The sequence below is a fragment of the Diadema antillarum genome, unplaced genomic scaffold, assembly GCF_040938485.1.
Source record: "Diadema antillarum isolate AM-2024a unplaced genomic scaffold, OU_Dant_1.0 seq00000513_RagTag, whole genome shotgun sequence".
NCBI lineage: Eukaryota > Metazoa > Echinodermata > Echinoidea > Diadematoida > Diadematidae > Diadema > Diadema antillarum.
Window position 1 is genome coordinate 490,579 of NW_027271467.1, and position 24,179 is coordinate 514,757.

Sequence of the window (24,179 nt, forward strand, 5' to 3'; positions counted from 1 at the left end):
GGTCTCCTTATCCAGCAATGATCAGGGTTCGAAATTGGCGATGGTCCGCTGGCCAGTGGCCACCCAAAATCATGTCGGACTAGCTAAAAATCATAAAATTCTGAAGTAACTAGTCCGTCTGGCTAGCCAAACTATTGCTTCAGTGTCAAAATTGATTCTAAGTAGTCCGCCTGGCTAGTTTAAAAAAAAGTTAAGTGCGACCCCTGATTGATGGTACTGAAACTTTAAAAATATATCACTTTTGAATCGACAAGATTTTCCTTATACTTTTGCTGATGTTTTCTACTAATATTACTTTTTTCACTCAATCCACATTTATAATTGGGCTTTGGCTTCCATTAAAGCACTGACTTGTACTTGCAGGCAAACATGACCCACACGGCAAGAGCCGCCTCGGGGTATGTGAAGGCACGCACCCGCACGGCCAGCCTGACATGGTCGCCACGGCATGCGATGATTTCCTGGCACACTGGTGACCTGAAAACATATCAACACAGGGCAGAAAATATTACTGTAAAACGAGGAATTTTCGCGTACACCTTAATTCACGAATTTGTGTGCATTTTATTTCACAAATCTTGCGAGAGGCAAAGTTCACGATATTATAATATTAGAAATATAATTTCTTGTCTACACTGGACAGAACGCCAGTGGCAATTCCTGAAAATTTCATGTCGCGAAAAGGCCGTCGACTTCAAATCGAAAAATGCTGTGAATATTTCTGGTTATACAGTATCCTATCAAGTCGCGTGGTAATTTTGCTGTACAAATTCTCTCCTATTCCTCATTGAATAGGCAATTCAGAATTTTAAATGTGAAGCCTACTTTAGAGAAAGAACTACTGTACAACAAGATATTTTCACAGCATGACATCTTTGCAAATTGGGAGCCGACTTCATTTTTTTTTTTTTTGCGGCATGACATTTTGCGAATTATCACTGGCATTCAGCGCATATAGTGCAGACATGAACTTTCTTGTGCATTTTAATTTCACAAATATCAGCTCTCGCAAAATTTGTGAAATTGATGTGCACACGAACATTCCTCATTTTATATTGGTGAAATATACATTAAATCTGCAAATGGGTACAAAAAATTATGAAAATTTTTCCAATTTTACAGAAGCCTGTTGAGTGTGCACTTCTTATCCATAATCATATGCTCCTTGCATATCTCATCAGCTACAACAACATTTATGTTGAATTATGTTGAGTTGTGAAAAGTGTTTGACACAGTACATCACCAAACATTACAAAGTAATGCAGTGAATACAAAGACCATTACAATATTTGGCAAATATCAGGCAATTTACATCAAAGAATGTCCACTAGGCATTGATGATTAACGTATATTCAGGAATCAGTGCTTACAATGTACACTGTACATTTTATCGGGGAACATATTTCATAGCTTCCCACAATTCTTCACATGCATGAATGATTGAAACACAGAGAACAAAATACTGTCAGTACTAATACTATACTATACTACTCAATTACACTACATTACTACTCCTACTACTACTACTAATACTACTACAAGTGTACTTATACAAATGTACACTACGATATAACACTATACTACTGTAAAAGTTGCTATTTTTGCAAGGAGGGTTTAATTTTCAAGAATTTTGCGAATCACTGTTCGACTGCAAATTCAACAATGCACAAAAATATGGCAAACAGACAGGCATTAGTGCACTTACCATAGCCACAGCGTCAAATCTGTGAAAACATCTTGCAAAAATGTCTGTGACCTCTTCATTCACAAAATTGGAAGTGGATATAACAGCTTTTACAGTACTAGTACACAATACTACTATCCTAATACTATACTAATTCTACACTTTACTACACTACACAGTACTAATACAACACTACATGATGCTGACATTTCAATGGTATATCAGTACGACATAGCATGTTACAAACCTGAGGCACATTGCAAACACCTTGCGTGCGTTGCGGTGGACAAACTGTATCGGGAACCCCTTGAACGTGTGCCCGTCCGGCACGGCCCTCCTGATTGCCTGCTGGAACTCCTCATTGCCTGGCGACAGTCCCGTGGTCCTCTCCAGCTCGTAGGCCGCCAGGGCAGGGTTGAGAAGGAAGCTGAGCTCCTCGTCCCACACACTGGTCAGTCCGATGTCCTGCAAAGGGTCAGTGAGACACAAACAATAATGATTATGAAGATAAATATGAAGAAGTGAGCCTATAATACACCAACTTACAATGAAAATCCCACCATGGTATGTTGCTTTGTATGAAAACCAAAATCAGAGAAGTAAATCAGTGAAAATCTGGGGGGAAAAATCAGAGCATTCAAATGCTTTTGAGATGCAAAATCATGTAAAACATTTTTTTTTTTCCATATCTGCTAGGATTCAGAAAAGGGAATCCCTTCCTTTTAAAGCAAAACATCAATACAATTAAAGGTTTTTGGGGTTTTTTTTTCTGGTAGGAGCACTTATCATGTAATATAAGTGCTGATTAATGACTTATGTCAGACAAAACACTTGTGGCCATTCAGAGCTTATCTCACGATTTCAACCATTTCAATAATACGGTTGACATAACTACATTTGACAACTGTCTAACATCTAGTTCACCACAGTATCACGGGAGGGAGGGAAATAGTGGTAGCACAACAACATGTCACACATTCTGACAACAAAACAAATCACCACCAACATGACATCAGACTTAAAGTAACAAGAGAACTTTATTTTTCCCTCCCCTCGAGCGCCATTGTCCCAGTCCTGATCCCTCTTCTCCAACGTGGGCTGAACAGGACACACCCACTTTGCACAAAAACGCATATTCATGACAACAGTATCAAACAATGATGTCCATGAAACCTACCTTTCTGTGGTCTACGGTCAGAGCTCTCAGCTCGAGCTCGAGCTCATTGCTGACCAGGGCGTGGTCAAAAGAGGATGGCACCAGGGGTGGGATATTGGGCCAGTGAGACTGCAGACAAGAAAATGAGAGAATGGGAAAGTAGAGCACAAAGTTGTGAAATTTCATACATTAATATGAAAGACATCCTTTTTCTATTCATTTCGAAAAAAAAATATTTGTGGCACTGAACAGGATGTCCCTTTTACCTGGCAATCATTAACTTCCCTCACATAGAAATGAACATATCAACACTTATTAGATTTTGTGTCGAAGTTTGCTTTTTTACAGGCATTAAAGGACAAGTTCACCTTCATAAACATAAGGATTGAGAGAATGCAGCTATATTAGTAGAACGCATCAGTGAAAGTTTGAGGAAAATTGGACAATCAATGCAAAAGTTATGAATTTTTAAAATTTTTGTGTTGGAATCGCTGGATGAGGAGACTACTACAGCTTGTGAGTAATTATGCGTACAACAGTATAAAGAAAATATAAAGAAAATTCAACATATTTTCACTTTTTTCGCATAATAAAAGAGCACTTGACTTGGCTCTTTCTAAAGGCAGGGGGAATAATATTACCCATAACATATGTCGGTAACGAGTCAAGGGAATGTGTACTTTTTTCAAAAGATGAAATTTTGTGAAATTCTCTTTATATTTTCCTTATATTGTTGTACGCATGTGACATCTAAGTTATTCATACACTGCAGTAGTCTTCTCATCCAGCGGTTACTGCACAAAAACTTCAAAAATTCATAACTTTTGTCCGACTTTCCTCAAACTTTCAATGATGTGTTATACTAATATTGCTACATTCTCTCAATCCTTATGTTTATGAAGGTGAACTTGTCCTTTAAACAGCATACCACATATATGCAGTATTGCTCAGCTATTACAACTCTAAAGGAATTATTTCATGCAACAGACATTACTCTTTTTGATTTGTTTTCATTTTAAAGTGTAAATTAAGTGATGATTTGTATTTTGGTCAACTAGAGACTTGCCATGTGCAGTATTTATTATCACCTCAATTAATTTGTGCTTGTGATCTAGATTATGGATTTCTTGAAATTTATGAACCTTGACTGTTTGATTTCACTTGAAGGGCTTTAAAAGCTATCAGTACAGGGAATCCTCGTCATGACAAGGTCACAAGGATCTCCAATTTCACCTTGTTATGACCTATACCTCATAAATATATCAAAAATATAGACCAGCTAAACACAGCAAGAGAAAATCAGGACTGCCACATTCACCGAGTTAAGAAACTATTCATCATTGTAACCAAGCATGTCATAACGGGCCTTTTCTGTACTTCATTGAATATGCCAATGGAAATAGCTCACCACATTTGATGGACCACACACGGAGGAGATGGCGTCAGCGCTCATGGCTTTCCATAGCGAGGAGTCGTGGAGGTCGAAGTAACACAGCTCAACTTTATCTGTGGGCTGGTATACACATAATATAAGTATGCAGACAAGGCTATTAACAGTGCTTTCTTCAATTGTGCAAATCATAGCACATGGTTATTGCATGATTGCATAATGATTGTACCCGACTGCAGATTAGATTCACTTGAGTCCTTTCCTGGAAATTAAGTATGTGTACTGACAAATGAAAATCAAACATGCAAGATATTCTTTATGGATTTTGTAGTGAAAAAAATTGGACAAAGCAGATAAAAATTAGCATAATATCTTGGTTGAAATAAGAGTAAGTAAAGCTCTTTCAAAAGTGACTTCCATATTCAGGGAAAAATTTTGACATGTTAACATTTTCACTTGATCTTTGACCCAGTGACCCAAATCTCTCCCGACAGAATTACTGTGCAGTAACACAGGTACCTACTTTAATTAAGCGTATGCATCAAGTACTTTCGAAGGTATGGAGAAAATAGTGTAATTTCTAAACTAAATGGTAAAATTTTAGCATAACCTGACCTTTGTCCCCATTACCCCCAAATTCCCCAAAGAATTATAGTCAGGCAATATCTATCACGAGCCATAACGATACCTTGAGCCACTTGAAAGCTATGGAGGAAAAAAAGTAGAATTCTAACCTTTCCACTTGACCTTTGACCTTTCATCTTTGACCCTTTGGCCCTAAACTTTCCCTCCAGAATCATTATCTTGTAATTCATGCATGTTACACTAAATTTCACAAGAATATTTTCAGGCACTGCAGAGATATGGGGGGAAAGTAAAAGTCTAGAATTTGATCTTGACTTTTGCCCTTGAGCATGGGCAACCAAGAGTTGATAGGCACAGCTTTGTCAACTCATACATACAACTCCAAAGTTTCATTCAGATACTGTAAAACATGATATATTCACGGCACGAAATTTTCGTGAATTGGAGCCGACAGCCTTTTTCGTGGCAAGAAATTTTCGCAAATTGCCTCTTACGGTCAATGCATATAGTGTAGATAAGAAATTTCGCGAATCTTGGCGCTCGCGAAATTCGCGAAATTAAAATGCACGCGAACATTTCTCATTTTACAGTACCTCAAATGGTTCTGAAGTTATGTTGTCCACAAACTCAATTACGAATGAAAAGACAGAAAGATGGACGGACGTAAGGACAGACAGATGGACGGATGAACAACCCAAGAAACAAAATGCCTTAGATGACACTTTGCGGCGGAGGCATTTAAAAAAAAATCACACGATTAAAACAATTTGACACGTATTTCAATCAAACAATGTTATCTGATTTTGCAATGTGAAGAGCTATTATCTTATACACAGGATCAGAAGAGGATGCCAAGGAATGGGCCTTTAATCCTCATTGATTCGTTGTTTACCTCTAATTACTGCCATTTAGAATATACATCATCCCGCGGGACACACTCTACTAGAATGTGGGGAGATTGGCATAAATAATTCATGAGATGCCGCAACAAGTCAGTGTGGGGGAGAGAGGAAAGAGACCGAGGATGAAAAAACTGAATAATACATCGGATATTTTCAAGAGTTCAGTACGGTTAGCTGGAGATGGATATGAATGAATTACATGATAACGGAATGTCTCAGATGGGGCTTGTGAGCTCTTGAGGTAAATCTGGTTATTTTTCGCTCCATGAAAAACAGGCAAATCCTCCACCTCTATCTAAAGGCCATTGGGAATAATCAGTTGAATACATTTCAAAGAATCTAAGATGCCGCTGGCTTTGCAAGAGAGTGGACTGTCCTCGGTATGGCATTTAATACTTAGATGATTTTTCTAGGTGATTCAGTTTTAAAATTACTTTTCCGAGTAGTTTCATGCACCTGTATTAAGACAAAGCCTATTTGAAAATGTGAAGTCTTACGTCACAAGCTGCAGTGCTGAAGGATCTTGAAATGTAATTTCATAGGATTTGATGAGAAAAAAATCCAAAAACATTTCTTTATTGATGCCATTACTGGTCATACATTTGCTTTCCGTATGAATGCCCATACATAATTCTATTCATGTACTTCGTGGTTTCTAGATCAAGGATACACGAATAAATGAAACTCTTGAAGAGTTTCTTGCATCAAAATATTCTGCTTCACACCAACTCTACAAGGAAGTTTGAAACTTCTCAACTCATGTTTTGCACACATGTAACCCAAATAAAAAACTTGGCGACGCTTCTATCACACTATCCCGCAGACATCACAGAATACTTTGAACCTGACACAGTGATTGTTGCCAGTAGCTTCCATGTAAGTTGCTATGCGAGAAAAAAAACCAATCCTCTTTTAATGTTACTCCGGACAAATTTGTGACAAAAGACAAAGACTCCACTCAAGAAGATTTCGATCACTTCTATGAATCTTGTTAGATATGAAATTGCTTGTTTGTTTCATTTCCATCTGAGAAGATGGCTGGATAGCCCATATTCAGCTGCAATAGCTGGTCTTCCATGGGGTCCAGCTGGATGTACGACAGGACCACTTCACCGGGTTAAACACCCTGCTCTTTGCAATGAATGAATGAAGCGAGATCTTTTACGCGCATGACTTGTGAGTCTCTCAAACATGGGACCTCCATTTTATGTCCTATCTGAGGGACAGAATGTTTTGCCTCTTACTAGAGAGGACAGTATGATTACACACAACAATGCTCAGTGGAACCCGGGAATCGAACCGGGGTCCTTTGGCTCATGAGGCAGACACACTACTAACTTGTCTAACGTATGCCACAACCTCGGTGTGTATGTTGACTCCATATATGACAATGTCTACACAAATTCAGTTTGTTTTGAGATCAATTGATGTCAGTTACACAAGTTAGGTTTCATCCATGAATATCTTAACAGTAGTGCTACAGTAATAGGAAAAATTTTTATGCATTGATTTCATCGTGCCTGGATTTCAGTAATGGCCTCCTGTTCAGTTTGCTTTTTAACTTATTAGCAACATTACAAAAATTACAGAAGTCAGCTGCTCATGTAATAACCTTCTCCAACAAACACAGCCAAATCACATCAGTTCTGAAATCACTCCACTGGCTGCCTGTAGATAACATGTTATTTTCAAAATTCTTTTGCTTTTATTTCACTGTTTAAACGGCTCTGCTCCACAGTATAACACTGGCCTGGTCAACCAATACATTCCCTCTAGACTTCTATGTTCTACGAACTCTTGCCTTTTCATTAGAGATCCCATGGGTGCACACAAAGTGGGGGAATGAACCTTTGCTCATGCTGGGTCTTCTATGTGGAACTCACTCTCTCAATTGATTAAAAGAATAGTAATTCTGCTGAAGTACCTAAAAATTATCTCAAGAAGCATTTGTATAACTTGGCCAACAATAATTGATTGCCATTACTTTTCTTCAATGTACTGTACTGTTTCACTCTCTTTCTTGTGCGCATGCAAGTAATTCATATTTTACACAAGTTGCGCCTGGAGCATTTAACTAATAGATTGATTTGGCGTCTTGTACACTCCATATACTACTACTACTACTATAATTAAAATTGGCATTCAAGATCTACCTGATATAATCTAGGCTGCTCATTCTTACAAAATACATACATATGGATGGAGTTACACAACATTGGCTGATCTGGGCAGAAGAGGACACCAGGGGGGCATTTCATGAAGCATTTTGGTCAGATATTTTCCTGACAGATTGTTACAAGCTACTGAAATTCTTGCATCTGATTGGCAGAGAGCAAATTTGTCCGACAACTTTGTCTGACAAAATGCTTCATGAAATGCCTCCCAGGGGTGCATTTCATAAGTATCTTGTCAGATATTTTTTCTGACAAATTTGCTCTCAGCTGATCAGATGCATGGATTTAAGTAGCTTAAAACAGTTTGTCAGAATAAAAATATCTGACTATTTAAACACTTAATGAAATGCCCCCAGGTGGTATTGCACACGTTTCCTAGATTGGCATTGTGCTCGTATTCATCGCAAACCACTTGGGCAATGTAGAGTGATTTTCAGCAGTATAAAGGTGCAAAGTCAATCTCCTAGGTATGTCTATTCGCGACACACACACATACACACACACACACACACACACACACACACAGGATGCACGCAGCGACACATATACCTAGGAAGCCACCTGTCACAACACATACTACTTACTGTACCAAATCTATCCTCGAATACTGGAGGTAAATTTGTTTTGTTTTGTTTTGTTTTTTCATTTCTTTTCCATGCACATAATTTTCAGCATAGAGATGACTTCAGATAACATTTACCCCATCAAGTCCCCTGAGTCACACATTACAAATGGCTTAACCCCTTGAGGGTGGGCTGATTTTGCTGCAACACAAGTTTCCCATATATTCCAGCCCAAGTATACTCGGGACTCGTCCTCAATGGGTTAAGATTACCTGACAGTTTGCATAGAAAGCCTGGTGGTTGAAGACACAGCCAATGGTGCGGTATGGGTACTGAGGTGTGGGCTGCTCCACAGACGGGGGATCATTGGGATTCACAGGGCGGTGGATGTACCTTAGTAGTCAATGGAAGAATGAAGGAATGATGACTAGATAAATGATGACATAAAGAATTAAGACAAATACATGAATAGAAGAGTACTAGTGTTTAAATACATACATACATAATATACAAACATACTTACGACCATACAAAATTTGTACATGCATATACACATGCATACACACACACATACATACAAACACACATTTTAAAATGTAGAATACAACCTTGAAATTTGATCAAGAATGTGTGTCTTATCAATCAATGTCCCTGTCATATTTCACCCACAGAACAATTTGGAGACATGTCTGATCTTTCATCACCTCCAAAATTCATTTGCAGAGCTTTCAGAAACAAACAAAAAACAATAATGGCAACCCTTTTGGTGCATAGGCACATAGAGTGAATTGTAATATAAAGGTCATCCCAGTTTATGACAGTTGAATTATTGCACAAAGAATGACAAAGCTGACTTTACACCTAAGAGTTTGACCTCGAACCTTGCAATCCCCATATCTTCAGTGATGATCTATGTTTACCAACAACTGATTGCACAATTGTTATTCTTGCGTAGCCCAGATATTTGAAAATGCGGTGTGAGATACTGATATGTAATCATTAAAAAAAGATTGCATTGATATTGTTTGCAATGTCAGAAGACTTATTTCCTCACTGCACTCCATGTTTGGATAGTTTGTCGAAAATCAGACAGAGGCAGAAAAGTCAAACACATGCAGCATTATGTTGAGTCCAAAGAGTCACATGACATGTCACATGACATGTTAAATTACCTCTGACAGGTGAGACTCTCCCAGAATGTGACCAGTCCGTCCGCGCCCGAGGTCATGACCCAGGAGTGCGCCTGACCTCTGCCCTTTGTGCCCACACAGATGAAAGCGTTGAGGCCGAACCCCAGCAGCAGACTGCAAAGTAGTACCGCATGATCTTCGCAGTCCTGGCAGGAATGGAAGGGTTAACCTTTTAGCACCCAGAGGTTTCTCGCGAATTAACCTTAACTCACTTCCTCGGCAAGTTTATCAAGAAGTGAGACTATCCTCCACAACGGCATTTCTTGTTTTTTGTGTTTTGTTTTTTTGTAACACTGTAACATTGGTTGGGGTTTATATGAATAGCTGTTTTGGTTGCAGCTTTCCCTGGGTAAGCTCACTGATACAAGCCATTTCACTAAAATGGACCAAGTGTAAGAGAAACTAGATATATCGCTACGGCGACTGATATGCCTCCGCCATAATGCATGGTTCTCCTAATAGGTCTATAGTACAATGTCTTGACAATGTGTGATGACAGTTTCACACAATTGGCAAAATATTAAAATGACAGGTTTGACACAAATGTGTTGAATGTTCACTTTCCTAGAACTAGGTTCAATTGGATAAATGATTAAAATGTCAGAGTGCAGGTATTTGGGGAACTGATGATTTTTACTTGACTTTTGACCCTTTTATAAGCTTATGCATTGAGTAATTTTCAAGGTATTGGGAAAAAGTATAATTTCAGTATCAAATGGGAAAATAGCATTATCTAAACCTGGCCTTTGATCTTTGACCTCACAGTTCCAAAGAGAATCACTGTTAGGTTGAACATGCATAAATATGTAAGTTTCATGATGATACCTTGAGTTACTTTTGAGATATGGAGGAAAAAGTGCAATTCAGCACTTTCACTTGACCTTTGACCTTTTGACCTTTGACCTTTTGGCATTAAACTTCCCACAGAATACTGTAAAACATGATACATTCGCGGCATGAATTTTTCACGAATTGGAGCCGATGGCCTTTTTTGCGGCATGAAATTTTCGCGAACTGCCACTGGCATTCAATGCATATAGTGTAGACAAGAACTTTCGCGTGCATTTTAATTTCGCGAATCTTGGCGCTCGCGAAATTCGCGAAATTAAAATGCACGCGAAAATTCCTCGTTTTACAGTATATATTGGGTAATACATGTATACATCAAGTTTAAAAAAAAAAAACCTTCAGGCATTGCATAAATATAAGGAAAGTAGTGATATTTTGAGGAGTTGACCTTGACCTTTGACCCCCTGACCTATGAACCATGACTCCCAACTTCCCTAGATAATCACTGCCCATTGGAACAAGCATATATACTAAGTTCCATGAAGATACCTTGAACCATTTGTGAGATATGTTGTTTTTGTTTCCACAAAATAACCTGTGACCTTTGACCCCGTGACCCTAAAATCCAAACAAAGTATCATCCCCCCAGGATATACCCTCATACCAAGTTTGATGTAAAACCACCACACGGTTCTTGAGATATCGACAAAAACAAAACGGGACGGACAGACGACCCGAAAACATAATGCCTCCGGCCACTTCGTTGGCGGCGGCATAAAAAGCATCTTCGGATTTGCACCTGTTGCTAGTTCACTCACCTACAGCACTACCAACTGAGCCGAGGCCAGTTCATGGGAGTGACATAATGAACTTTAAACAAATATCTTCTTGCCTCCATTTTCTCCTCCGTCCAATAAATGATTCAAAGCGTCTCTAGAAAAACATATTACTATGATAAAAAAAGGATTAGACTTTTCAGGTTAAGTACATCACTGAAAAACATGCTTTTTTTCTGTCTTTTGGAATATTGTTAGAATTAAATGTCATTTATAATTAGCATCATTATTATTTCTATTTATTTTTTGTAATCATTTTTTATCTTTTATTGTGTGTGTTGCTGTTGTTTTTTCCAGCAGCAGCAGCAAATGTGGGATTACCCAGCTTCAACAATACATTTAAAGCCAAATTTTGATATAAATTAGGCAAAAATTAGCATCAGGGTTAGGATGTAGACTCAACGTGGCATCTCACTCACCCCTTTGTTTTTGCAGACGAAGGCATGGACACTGCTCCAGATTTCTTTCGGCTGTCCCCCTCCCACGACAGACACCCGCTCGTACCCAACCACGCTGACGAATCGGGCGGCGTGCCGGGGAGAGTCCAGAAGGCGCGCCCCCGAGAGTGGCTTGACGAATGAGCAAACTGGCCTGTTCACACCATTCTCATCCTGCGAATAATAAAAATAATAATAACAATAACAACAATAATAACAATAATTATAATAATATCAATAATAATCATCATCATCATAATAATAATAATAATAATAATAGTAATAATATGAATTCACATTACGCCAAATTCACTCTGTAGAGTGCTCAAAGCGCATACATGTACATACTATTATGATCCTGGTCTCTAGATACATTATTTCCCACCAGCATTGACTGTGCTCACTCTCCACTCCCTGGGGAGGATTCCAGCCAGTCGCCATTTTACAGGCACGCTAATGCTGATCAACCAACATTTCTCATCCTTCCGGGTACCTATTTATACTTCTGGGTGGAGAGCAGCAATGTGGATAAAGTGCCTTGCTGAAGGGAAAATGTGCATTGCAGAGAAAACAGTTTCATAGGCAACATCCTCTTCTTGGTTCGGTATCTAAATGGCATCTCAATTAATTTGCTATTACACTACATAAGACTTATGATGGCAGAGAGGGGCTGATTGGCTCAAGAAACCCGCTCCCCTACCAATTTGGGGCACACATTTTCACTGCACACTGCAATGTGCTTTATTTTCCTACTCTAAACATCCCCTTCCAGAGTATATCAATGAGCACTGCTATAAAAATGGAGGAGAAAGTGTTTTTAAAGTTTGACAGCATCAACTTGTACGGTATCCTTTTTGTGTCTCAAGTTAGATTCAGGGATTCTGACATTGCATCTATGCAAACAATCCTCACTTTCAGCTCCTGCTAAATGTTCCTGTTCCAGGTCTGCCAACATTCCCACAACCAAATCAGGGAGATTCCACACAGCAATCAGGGAGATATCTGTGTGTTCCATGCATTTCAATGGGCAAAAATAATACCCAAATCAGGGAGATTTTCATATTCTTTTATTGAGACGTGAACAGATTTTGATATTTTCAGGGAGACTCCTGCAGAATCAGGGAGACTTGGCAGCTCTGCTGTTCCAGTCAAATGTCATTTGGAGGACATTCTTGAAATAAAATGCTAAATGTGTACAAAAATATGAACAAAAAAGCTGGCCATAATCAATGATCTGAAATCATTATGCTAAGCATATATATATTGGCCTTACACAATTTGGGGATTTTAGGCAATACATTCTTCCAACACATTACAAGCTGTTAAAACTGCCAAGATGTTTCATGTAGCTGGATGGCTTTCAGTATTTTTCACTTTACTATATCCTTTACAAATGACAAATCTTTTGTCCAGAAAATACTCCATACGGAAAATGTTGCTTCTAATCAGTATGGGATGAACTTGCGAGCAAAATACTCAGTTACATCCAAGCCTTTTCTCTTGTTCAAATGGCATTGACTTGCACAAATTTTACTTGCTTACATTAAGCGATGAAAGCACAGCTCACCTGTGCAAATATCTTGACCAGTCTACCCTGATGTGAGGGTCGGATTTGCAAGTATTCCCTCCACCACTGTTTGGCATACACCAGAAAGAGACGCTCCCGCTCTGCTATCCGGTTCCTTTCCACTGAGATCTGGTCCATACAAACCAAGAAAACAAAACAAAACAAAAACAGAATAGTACTGAGCAGTGTCTTAAAACATGCGGTACTATCTTTAGAACACCTAAAAAGATTCTAACTATCTGATTGGTCAACTGCTCATCACATTACACACACATAGTTTTATAGTTTCAGATATTTTACCGAAGAAAAATGAGTACATCACAAAATCAACAACACCATGTCAGACACACACGCAGATAGACACATGCCTACATATTTCCTTTCACTGTCTACACTGTACATCTTTTGAGCGCTACCTGTGTTGATATCACTTCTTCGGCAAGCATCTGGTCTGGTCTTGGGAGGAGCTCTAATTTGACTTCCAAGATTCCTACGGGAACTTTGCACTCAGCTCCTATATCGTCGCAGGGAGAAGGAGGGTAAAAAGAGTACTTGACAATAAGTCTCCAAGTCACAATCACACCTCTTTTAACTACAACGTAATGAATACACTTCATATGCAAGGCATATATACATGTATATATATCAAGCTTCAACATAAGGGACCTATTTTATTAGGAAGTGTAAAATCATTGCAAGATACAGTTCTTGCAGTTATCATGGCAACAAATCAAATGCTAAAAGCCAACTGGTTCTTATCAACCCCTGTTCAACACATTCACTGCAATCATTCTGCATTCTGCAGTGCAGTTGTTGTCTACAAAGGTTTACATTACTACGGAAGAAAAAAAACAAATGAAGTTTTAATGCTCCTATACATCATGGCACTTGGGCAGTTCTGCACAATTTTTAATTTAAAGTAATGATCAAAATGATTGCCAAATGCCACAGTACAATGAAAGTGCTTCTCGCAAATTCCATTCCTGTTGCATGTAGCTTGCATTTTATGTGTTGATCGAATATCAAGTGGTGTTCCCAACTAGATTTGTGAGTAATTTCTAAGTTTCTGTCACTGTTTTGTGTGCAAAAGTAATGGCTCTACAATAGCGTAGCTACATGGTCATTTGAAGGAAAAACATTCATAGATTTGTCATGCAACTTACATCAAAGCAACGCTTGGCATTTTCTCTACAACTTTGCTCATTACATGTCCAGTGTAACAACAATCCATAAAAGTTACACAGATTTGAAAAACAGCATGTTTTCCCAAAGCATGACTACGTTGCTGTCTCAGAATAATGCGGCACACAGGGCTTTACACCATGGCACAAGAAGAGTTTGGAAACTTGATTACTGTATATGCCATACACTCAGAGAGCAAATTTTTTCATGAATCGGAACTTCCTGACAATTTTGCGAGTAGTTAAATTCATGATGGTGGAGTACAGCAAAGGACGGAGAAATGTAAACATGCATGTCGCATTCATGTCGGGATCTGCAAATATTTTCATGTGTTGCTACATTCATGAATGCCATCTGACATATGAAATTAGCAAAAAATAGCAACCTCAAAAAAATAAAAACTCGCAAAATATATGGCATATAGAGAATTCTGGAGACTAAAAGGGAATTCCTCCTACCAACGCCCATCAGCTCAAGAGGGATGCTCTGCCGACCACTGCTGGTGGACAGAACTGTCCTCCACTCTAGATAATGAGATGAGAGGAGGGTTGTTTCGCCCATGGGATCTGTCTTGATGAGGACCAAGTGGATGGGGTTGCTAAGCGACAGGAGGGTGGTGGTGTCGGCCATCCTGGCTGCATCTCCTATACACAGAGAAGCGAGAGGGAAGGAGGAAATGATATATAGATGACGGCTAGCATGGGAATGAAACATGGAAAATGAACTATCGTGGGAGATTATAAAGTAAAATCCCTGAATGAAGTTGAGGGCCAAATGCATACAAGAGAGAAACATATCAAACAGTATCTAAAGATGACCATCATTGTCCATGCACATGCATCATATCTAAAAAAATATTCCATACAAGTCATAATTACTGTATATACCGTCAAATTATGAATAAATTAAGTATACTATCTGGGTGTGACTGACTTTTGAATGTCAGAAAGGCTCCCTTTTTCATGCAGAGTCGGGGTACCTGGCACTGCTTTCAGTTTTATGCCCATGCATGCAGAAGGAAATCCAAAGCAAGACTAGAAATGTCGCTATGGCGACTGGTATGCCTCCGCCATGATGCATGATTCTCCTAATAGGTCTAGATAGTACATGTGGACAATGTGTGATTATATTTTCACAAAATTGGTTAAATATTAAAATGACAAGTTTGTCACAAATGTGTTGAATGTTCACCTTCCTTGACCTACACTGTAGGTTTAATGGATGAATAGGAGAGCATGATTTGGGATTTAAGGACTTTAACTTGACTTTGACCAATTCATACGTTTATGCATTGAGTAATTTCCAAGGTATGGAGGAAAAGTGCAATTTCTGTACTGAATAGTAAATTGTTACCATTTTCATCTGGCCTTTGACCCTACAATTCATAAGATAATCACTGTCAGCAGAACATGCATAAATCATGTAGAAAGTTTAAAGATAACTTCAGCCACTTCCGAGATATGGAGGAAAAACTTAGTTCAGCACTTTCAACTTGATCTTTGACCTTTTGACCTTTGAGGCAAAAAAAAAAAGCTTTCCAGAGAATCTCTATTAGGTTATACCATGCATACACCAAGTGTTAAGAAAATAATCCTGCTGGCATTGCATAAGCATGAGGGAAATAGTAAAATTTTGAAACATTGCCCTTGACCTTTGACCCCTGACCTTTGACCCCATGAACCCTAAATTCTCTAGATAATCACTGCCAGTCAGTACATGTATGTTCCATGAAGATACCTCGAACAATTTCCAAGGTACGGAGAAAAAAGTGAAGTTTTAATATTTTTACTTGACCTTTTGACCTTTGACCTCATGACCCCAAACTTTCACCAGAGAATCTTAATTGGGTAATCCATGAATACACTAAGTTTCAAGAAAATATCTTCAGGTATAGCAGAGATATGGTGGAAATAGTGAAATTGTATGTATTTGACCTTGACCTTTTGACCTTTGACCTTGAGCATGTGCACACAAAAGTTGATAGGCACAACTTCACCCCCTAATACACATACATGCCAAGTTTTCATTAGGATACCTTCATGGGATAGTACAGTATTTAGGTGGAGATGAGAATTGGACTTTTAACTTTTTGTGAGATACCAAGAAAACACTTATGAAATAGTTCAGAGCATACCATATTAAGAGGAATTCAAAGTTTATTTGATGAAAATCGGGTTTGGAATGACTGAAACATCCAAAAACAAAGTAAAACAAAGCGATCATGATAAAGTGTGGGTCCCACACTTATTAGAATCACTCTGTTTTGGATATCTCAGCCATTTCAAAACCAATTTTCATCAAATAAACGTTGAATTCCTCATGGAATTACATGCTCTTTCACATTTCATAAGAGGTTTCTCATTATCTCACCAAAAAAATGTTAGAAACCTGAAATTAGGTCTCAACCAAAACTATACGATCCCTTTAAAAAGTTTTTTAGTTACGCTTGCCACAAAATTCATTACGGACGGAAGGACGGATGGGCGGACAAACCGAAAACATGCTCCGGCACCACTTCGTGGCGGATGCATAAAAACCCTAACTATGTCAGAGTATTGTAAACATTTCACAGTTTTATACCAATACATGACACTTAACTAATCTTGTGGAAAATGATGCAATAAGCTTCTTACACTTACTATGAGAATCATAGCAGAATGTCTGACATTAAAGGACAGCCTGTGTCTCTACGATACCTCATACATTCTAATTGTTGTTGTCGTTTTTTCCATTAAGTACAAATTTATTTGATAAAAACATTTTCCATACCTCCTGTACGATTGTGAAGTTCAACTAAAAAGCCCTCCTGGAAATCAGGCTCGCAGGCACAGGGCACTGGCCGCGACCGAAACCTCTGACCCCGGAAGTGGATGTGGATAGCGAATGTGGAGGTGGTCTGACCCGGAAGCGCTTCCGGCTCCTGGAGATGCTCCAAGAATGCCTTGCCACCGAGAATCTGGAAGTACAGGTAGCGCCGTGTTGGGTCGATGTTGGCTGGTTTGGAAGGGATGACAGAGATAAACGTTTGGTCATTTTCAAGCAAAGAGCAGGCTGCAAACCAAGGGAAAAGCTTATTGTAACACTGGACTACTGAGAGTGTCAATTCATCTTTCGCCACACTATATAAAAGACACAACATGCTCATTGCACAAGGATAGGCAAATTTTATGAAATATCTGCAGGGCCGCCCACTTCTGCATCTGCAGATCTAAAAACATACTGATGAAAGTAAAAATCATTATTTTGAAGGCAAAAAAAATCTAATTTTAGCATAAAACTGTCATAATTGCACTTTTATAATACACTTCCACACTAAATCAACCTTCAGAATATCAGTTTTTTTTCTGTTAAAAAACAAATTTTCAATTTTTTTCAAAGGAAGAAACAGAGTACTTATACCCATGATGTGACATTTGATATGCAGCCATTCCTCACCACATTTTAGTTCAAGTTTTCCAGAGGAAACTGTTGTAGACAGCAGCATAACAACTGACAATTGCAAACTGCAGTACAACTATGCAAACAGGTAATTTTGAAGGTGAAGTGCATAATTAGATTATATTTCACACACCTGACACACACACACACACGCACCTTTCTTCAGGGGGACTGTAGAGACGCGGTCGTCCTTGTTTATGAAGTGAGTGGCTTGTTTTGAGCGTGGACCGTGTGATGCAGACCGTGATCCTGATGGACTACTCCTTTCTCTCCCGCCGATCTCCAATCTGTCCATGATTTCTTCCACCAAACCTCTTTGACGCACAGCCTCAAGTAGCTCCTGCTCCCCCAAAGCCGAGCTCTCGTCCACCTTGTCGCCGATTGAATCGGAGAGAATGTCACGGATTCTCGCCTGGACATTCATCTGTGAAGCGGGTTGGCAAATTTAATGAGGAAATGCTATCAGTATCGCATGATGCAAAAACGAAATCATTTTCATTTATTTAAAAAAAGAATAAGAGAATGGATGGAATCAGGTTCAAAATAAGTCCACACATTAAAGGGTGTGTACAATTCTGGTCGAGGCGAGGATTTAGCTTTTAACGTTTTGCGAGATATTCAGAAACCACTCTAAGAGATGCCAAAGAGCATGCAATTCTGAGGGGTATCAAAAGTTTATTTGATGAAAATCGGTTTTGGAAATGGCTGAGATATCCCAAAACAAGGTGAAACAAAGAGATCCTAATAAAGTTGTGGCCTGTCGCCTTTTATTATTCTCACTTTTTTGGATATCTCAGCCATTTGAAAACCAAATTTCATCAAATAAATGTTGAATACTTCTTAAAATTACATGCTCTTTAATATTTCATAGGAGGTTTCTCATTATCTCACTTAGGAATGTTGAAAACATTAATCCCTCACCTCAACCAGTACTGTACAGTCCCTATAACTTTTGTAAAAACTTTCATTATTAAATTTTAGGACACTCAGCATTTCACTTCCTTTGCGATGCAGCCCCTTTCATATTGCAAGAATCTTCAGGAGGAGGCAGATTAAGAAGGAAGAAGAAGAAGGTGGTGGTCTTCATGAATTATGCGTGGAGTAAGGTAAAATTTACTCACAATTTGAGACTATCAACAAATTACAACAAATTAGTAACACAGAAAAACTCTAGATAGAATCTTTATTCTGTATTTTTTTTTTTTTTTTTTTTTTTTTGGAAGGGGGGGGGGGGGGTTTACTAAGCTCCCTACTCTGGGCTGGTAAACCACAGTCAACGGTCAACAGCAACACAATACCATTTCAGAAGCCCGAAGTTACGAAGGCCACAGTTACACACATGCACATGCACCGCACCATAAATGTACATCACATGTTGATAAATCTGATGAAGAATTCTTAACTCTAGTGTCTCTATTTTATGATGCAGACAAGTAGTTTAGAAAATGGATCTAGCTAGACCCCCTAATCTAGATAGTAGATTTCATTGCCTTGCCTTATGACCAGAGCTACCAAGTCTCACGCATTCTGCGTGAGACTCACGCATTTAGGGTCGGTCTCACGATCTCACGCATGTCACCAATTTTCTCACACATTCGGACATAGCTCAAAGGATTAAAGTGACAGTTGCAATTGAAGGTACATTTCCAGAGCTACCAAGTCTCACGAATTCTGCGTGAGACTCAAGCATTTAGGGGCCATTTCACGATCTCACGCATGGCACCTATTTTTCTCACGCATCGGGCGAAGTCTGCAACTTGGGCCTATAATAACAAGGAAAAGTAGAAATTACGCGGTGCGTAATATATGTCCCCGCCGGAAGTAGCATTTTGTAACAAAATGTGCAATATAGGTAAAAAATCAAGGTCAAAGGTCAAAGAAGTCAAAGGTCAAAATTCTGTGTAGAAGTTTTGAAGCCCTCACCTAGTGCCATCATATAAAGCAAATGGAATCGAAATTGGGTTAGAAATGGCGAAGGAGTAGCATTTTGTAGCCAATGTACAATATAGGTCAAAAATCAAGGTCAAAGGTCAAAGAAGACAAAGGTCAAAATTCTGTGTAGAAGTTTTGAAGCCCTCACCTAGTGCTATCACATAAAGCAAACGGAATCGAAATCGGGTTAGAAGTGGCGAAGGAGTAGCATTTTGTAGCAAAATGCACAATATAGGTCAAAAATCAAGGTCAAAGGTCAAAGAAGTCAAAGGTCAAAATTCTGTGTAGAAGTTTTGAAGCCCTCAACTAGTGCCATCATATAAAGCAAACGGAATTGAAATTGGGTTAGAAATGGCGAAGGAGTAGCATTTTGTAGCAAAATGTACAATATAGGTCAAAAATCAAGGTCAAAGGTCAAAGAAGTCAAAGGTCAAAATTCTGTGTAGAAGTTTTGAAGCCCTCACCTAGTGCCATCACATAAAGCAAACGGAATCGAAATCGGGTTAGAAATGGCGAAGGAGTAGCATTTTGTAGCAAAATGTACAATATAGGTCAAAGGTCAAGGTCAAAGGTCACAACTGAAATTCTGTGTAGAAGTTTTAAAGCTCCCATGTAGTGCTATCATATAAAGCAAACAGAATCAAAATTGGCTCATAAATGACAGAGAAGTAGCAAATTGAACATTTTGATCACACACGGACGGACGCACGGACGGACGGACGCACGGACGGACGCACAGACACACACACGTACGGAGCCCGTTTCATAGTCCCCTGCTCGAACTCGTTCGGCGGGGACAATGAGCATAGCTCAAAAGATTAAAGTGATAGTTGCAAATGAAGGTATATTTCCCTTTTGTCTTTCAAAATAAGTAAAAAATAGTCACTTAAGTATGCATCTGATCGCACCATTAGGAGCTAAAAATTGAAAAAGCTCCCTACCGTGGGAGGCCACAGGGGGGGGGGGGGACCCCTCCCACACCCTCGCTCGCGCGCACATTCGCATGCTGAGATGCCGAGTCATGAAAATCTCACTCATAAAATTTTTTTGAACTTGGCATCCCTACATTTCCCTTTTTGTCTTCCAAATAAGTAAAATTGTCACTTGAGTACATGCACCATTATGAGCTAAAAATTGAAAAGGCTTCTTACCGTGGGAGGGGAGACACCCCCCCTCCACACCCTCGCAAATGCGCGCGCACGCCGAGATGCCGAGTCATGAAAATCTCACGCATAACATTTTTTTGAACTTGGCATCTCTGCATGACAACGCTTCAACAATGTTTCATAGACCCTAGTTCTAGTTGCCATGTAGTTTTTTCTACATGTAATAATACTTCATTATATTATCAAGGAGGTTCAAGAGATGGAGTAACAACAGTGTTATTCCCTTTGATCCCATGTTTGATGCTGCCACTATAAGAAACATTTGATGTGCTAAACTGGAGCTGCCTCACAGATAGGAAGACAATTGATTCATGTAGCATTGCATCATGACTCTTCACTCTCATGGAAGATTAGCCCGACCAGACGCCGTGCACAAGCGACTTACACTCGTGTACAGCAACAGGGCTGTGTATAGTTAATGGAAGATATGTCTTTATGATGGTAATTACTTTTCGCTGTCCCTTCTTTATGAAACATGAGCGGTACATAAAGATATAGACAGACACAGGGATGTGCGAATAAAATTTCCACAAAAATTTATAAAATAAGAATTAAAATTACCTAACTTTACATGCTTTTACACTAATCTTACCATATGAGTTAATAAAGAACTACACTTGAAGATACAGTACCATACCAATTTCATTTGCCAGAAGTAATCGGAAAGATGATAAAAATCGACTTTCCAGTCCGTAGTATGTGCATTCAAATATTTTCACAACGTACGGCTCAGATTTACACTAGTGACATAAATCCTGGACAGGAGTTACTTTCTTTTTTTATTATGCCTCATCATCATTAGCTGAAATTTAACTTCACTATAGCTGACATTATGTTAGCGTTCCAAATGAATCATCACTTTGCTCAGAAAGACGGTGGCATTCATGCATTGAACCCCGATCATCACAGTGACAAATGCACCTGAGGAATTATTTTGTACATCAAAAGAAAACTGACAGTTGTTTGAATTTTTACAGCCAGTTGGAACTCCATTTCTCAAACCTCCTTGGTATTATCAACGTTGTTAAGGTTTGGGCTTGTTACAAAATGTTAACGTTTTATTAAGAAGAATGGCAGCTTTGCCCTACAAAAAAGTAAAATTACTAAAAAGACGAGCCCTGGGCACATGTGTCACTCACTCCTTAACATTATTTAATAAGATTTCTACATGTATAAATCTACTATATTGCAATCCTTGCAAATATATGGCCAAATATAAATGGAAATCCTCCCATCTTTTACACGCGCTCGCAGGATCATTGTCGATGGAACATGGCCGTGGAAAGGATATGATAGGGTTGGGACTGGACTGGGTCTGGGAACATTCGATCCCGTCCGCCGTCGATATCCTAAATTTACCTGATCGAGCTGATTATGTATGATCTGCTTCAGTTCTGTTATCTTCTCTGGTGGGAGCGCTCTTGCCATTATAACAGATTTTCATCGAATGCGAAGCAGAAAGTCGAAAGTGGCCGTAACACCAGAAAGCCGACATACATTTCTTATCGACCGAGCACGTGTAGTAACCAACCCCTTTATCTTATCCCCGGTGCCGCGGCCCGCTGGTGTATGGCAAGACACCGCTAGAATGTTGTGTTACAGTAAAATGTAATCATGGAATGCGCGCGCTATATTTTGAATAGAACTTCCGAGGCTTGCTTGTCTTGAGTATGGTAGCTTTGATGAGCAAAATTAATAGAATAACGATGATTCAGAATACCTTTCTTTGTACTTTTTTTTTTGTTGTTGTTGATGATAGAACAGTTAATTCAACTCCAGCGCAAACAGTATGATTTGTTGGATGTTGTGGGTAACTCATTGCTCAATTATATATAAAAATACATTTTAAGACTAACTCCTCTAACTACTCTACTCCTATCCCAAATTATTTAGAACATAAATAATCATAATTGTTATTACATTTATATTTATTATAGTTATTTAGATTATTTAGAACAGAACGAACTGCTGCATTTTAAGAATACTCTAACTAATCTAACTAACTAATCTACTCCTATCCCTACTACTCTACTCCTGTTGTTGCGTATAAGAGGAGAGTGATGTTTTTGTTTCCTTGTTTTTTTCATCGTTAAATTTTTAATTAAAAAATATAAAAGTCAATTGTCTATAAAGCAAAATAAATGACATCAGCTTACATTTTTCTGAAACAATTGAGTACATAGCAAAATTTAAACAATGAAGCAAAATTAGCATTAAAGAATGTCAGAAATGAGAAATCCACTTGAAAGTAGAGAAGTCCTTTGCAAAAATAAACAAAAGAATCTTCCTGTCGGGATTGGTTGGTATGATATGGATAGGCCTATGCATGGCATGGGTGATAAAAAAACGAAAATGATTCACATGTTATATTAGTCGTATCCTGCCTTCAGAAATATTAGAATAGAAAGAAATAACAACTTACAATTTCAAAAGGCAGTGGGAATAATAGTACCCTTAAGATACGTCAGTGACAAGTCGAGAATATGCGCGCCTTTTTTCAAAAAATAAAATGTTATGAAATTCTGGTTGCTCTTTAAACATCTAACCCAATATCTCTCGTCTGGGAGAAGAATGGTACTTATATAGGGCCTATCGATTGAAAGAAAGTGTACCGTGGCACCATCTTGATGTCATAACGTGCATAATAGTTTCGATATGAATAATAAGCATAATTTATGTTTTCGGTACACTTTGAAGTATAAACCGGGATATACAGAAACAAAACACGACATTACTAAAACTGCCCCTTCTTCAACAAAACAAAATAAATGACATCGATTCCCATAATTTTTTCTTATAAAACATGAGTAGGGGGTGGGTCATTATCAATATTTATCATGAAAGCAAAAAAAAAAAAATTGAATCATGTTGAGCATGAGAAATCCACCTGAAAGTAGGGAAATCTTTTGCAAATAGAAAAATAAATCTTCCTGTCTAATGGAGGTTCCATACTGGTTGATATGGATGATAATAATAGATGAATTGAACTACATTAGCGATTTTAGTCATATCCTTCAGATGAAACAAAGTCTAAAAAAAAAATAATTTGTAAGGACTGGGTTATGACATTAGAATCTCATACTCAGAAATCTTTGAATACATACACTTTCAGAGAAGCTAAAGATTTATAGAGTGAGATAGATAATGCGTTTGGCATTACACATACCAATCCAGAATATCCCTGTTGT

The 24,179-nt window shown here is 38.5% G+C and overlaps 1 protein-coding gene across 1 annotated transcript; it reads right to left on the minus strand.

Annotated features, from left to right (window-relative positions):
• Positions 1-338: 338 nt before the first annotated feature.
• Positions 339-22,426, minus strand: LOC139734211 (centrosomal protein of 76 kDa-like). Its single transcript, XM_071645013.1, has 13 exons — positions 22,351-22,426; positions 18,050-18,317; positions 17,225-17,449; positions 14,914-15,099; positions 13,690-13,787; positions 13,274-13,402; positions 11,689-11,880; positions 9,627-9,790; positions 8,727-8,847; positions 4,249-4,353; positions 2,862-2,969; positions 1,932-2,149; positions 339-477 (listed from the first exon to the last, which is right to left on the minus strand). The coding sequence occupies exons 1-13, from the start codon at positions 22,417-22,419 to the stop codon at positions 339-341; spliced, it is 2,022 nt and encodes a 673-aa protein (XP_071501114.1). The 5' UTR covers positions 22,420-22,426.
• Between the last annotated feature and the right edge of the window lie 1,753 nt (positions 22,427-24,179).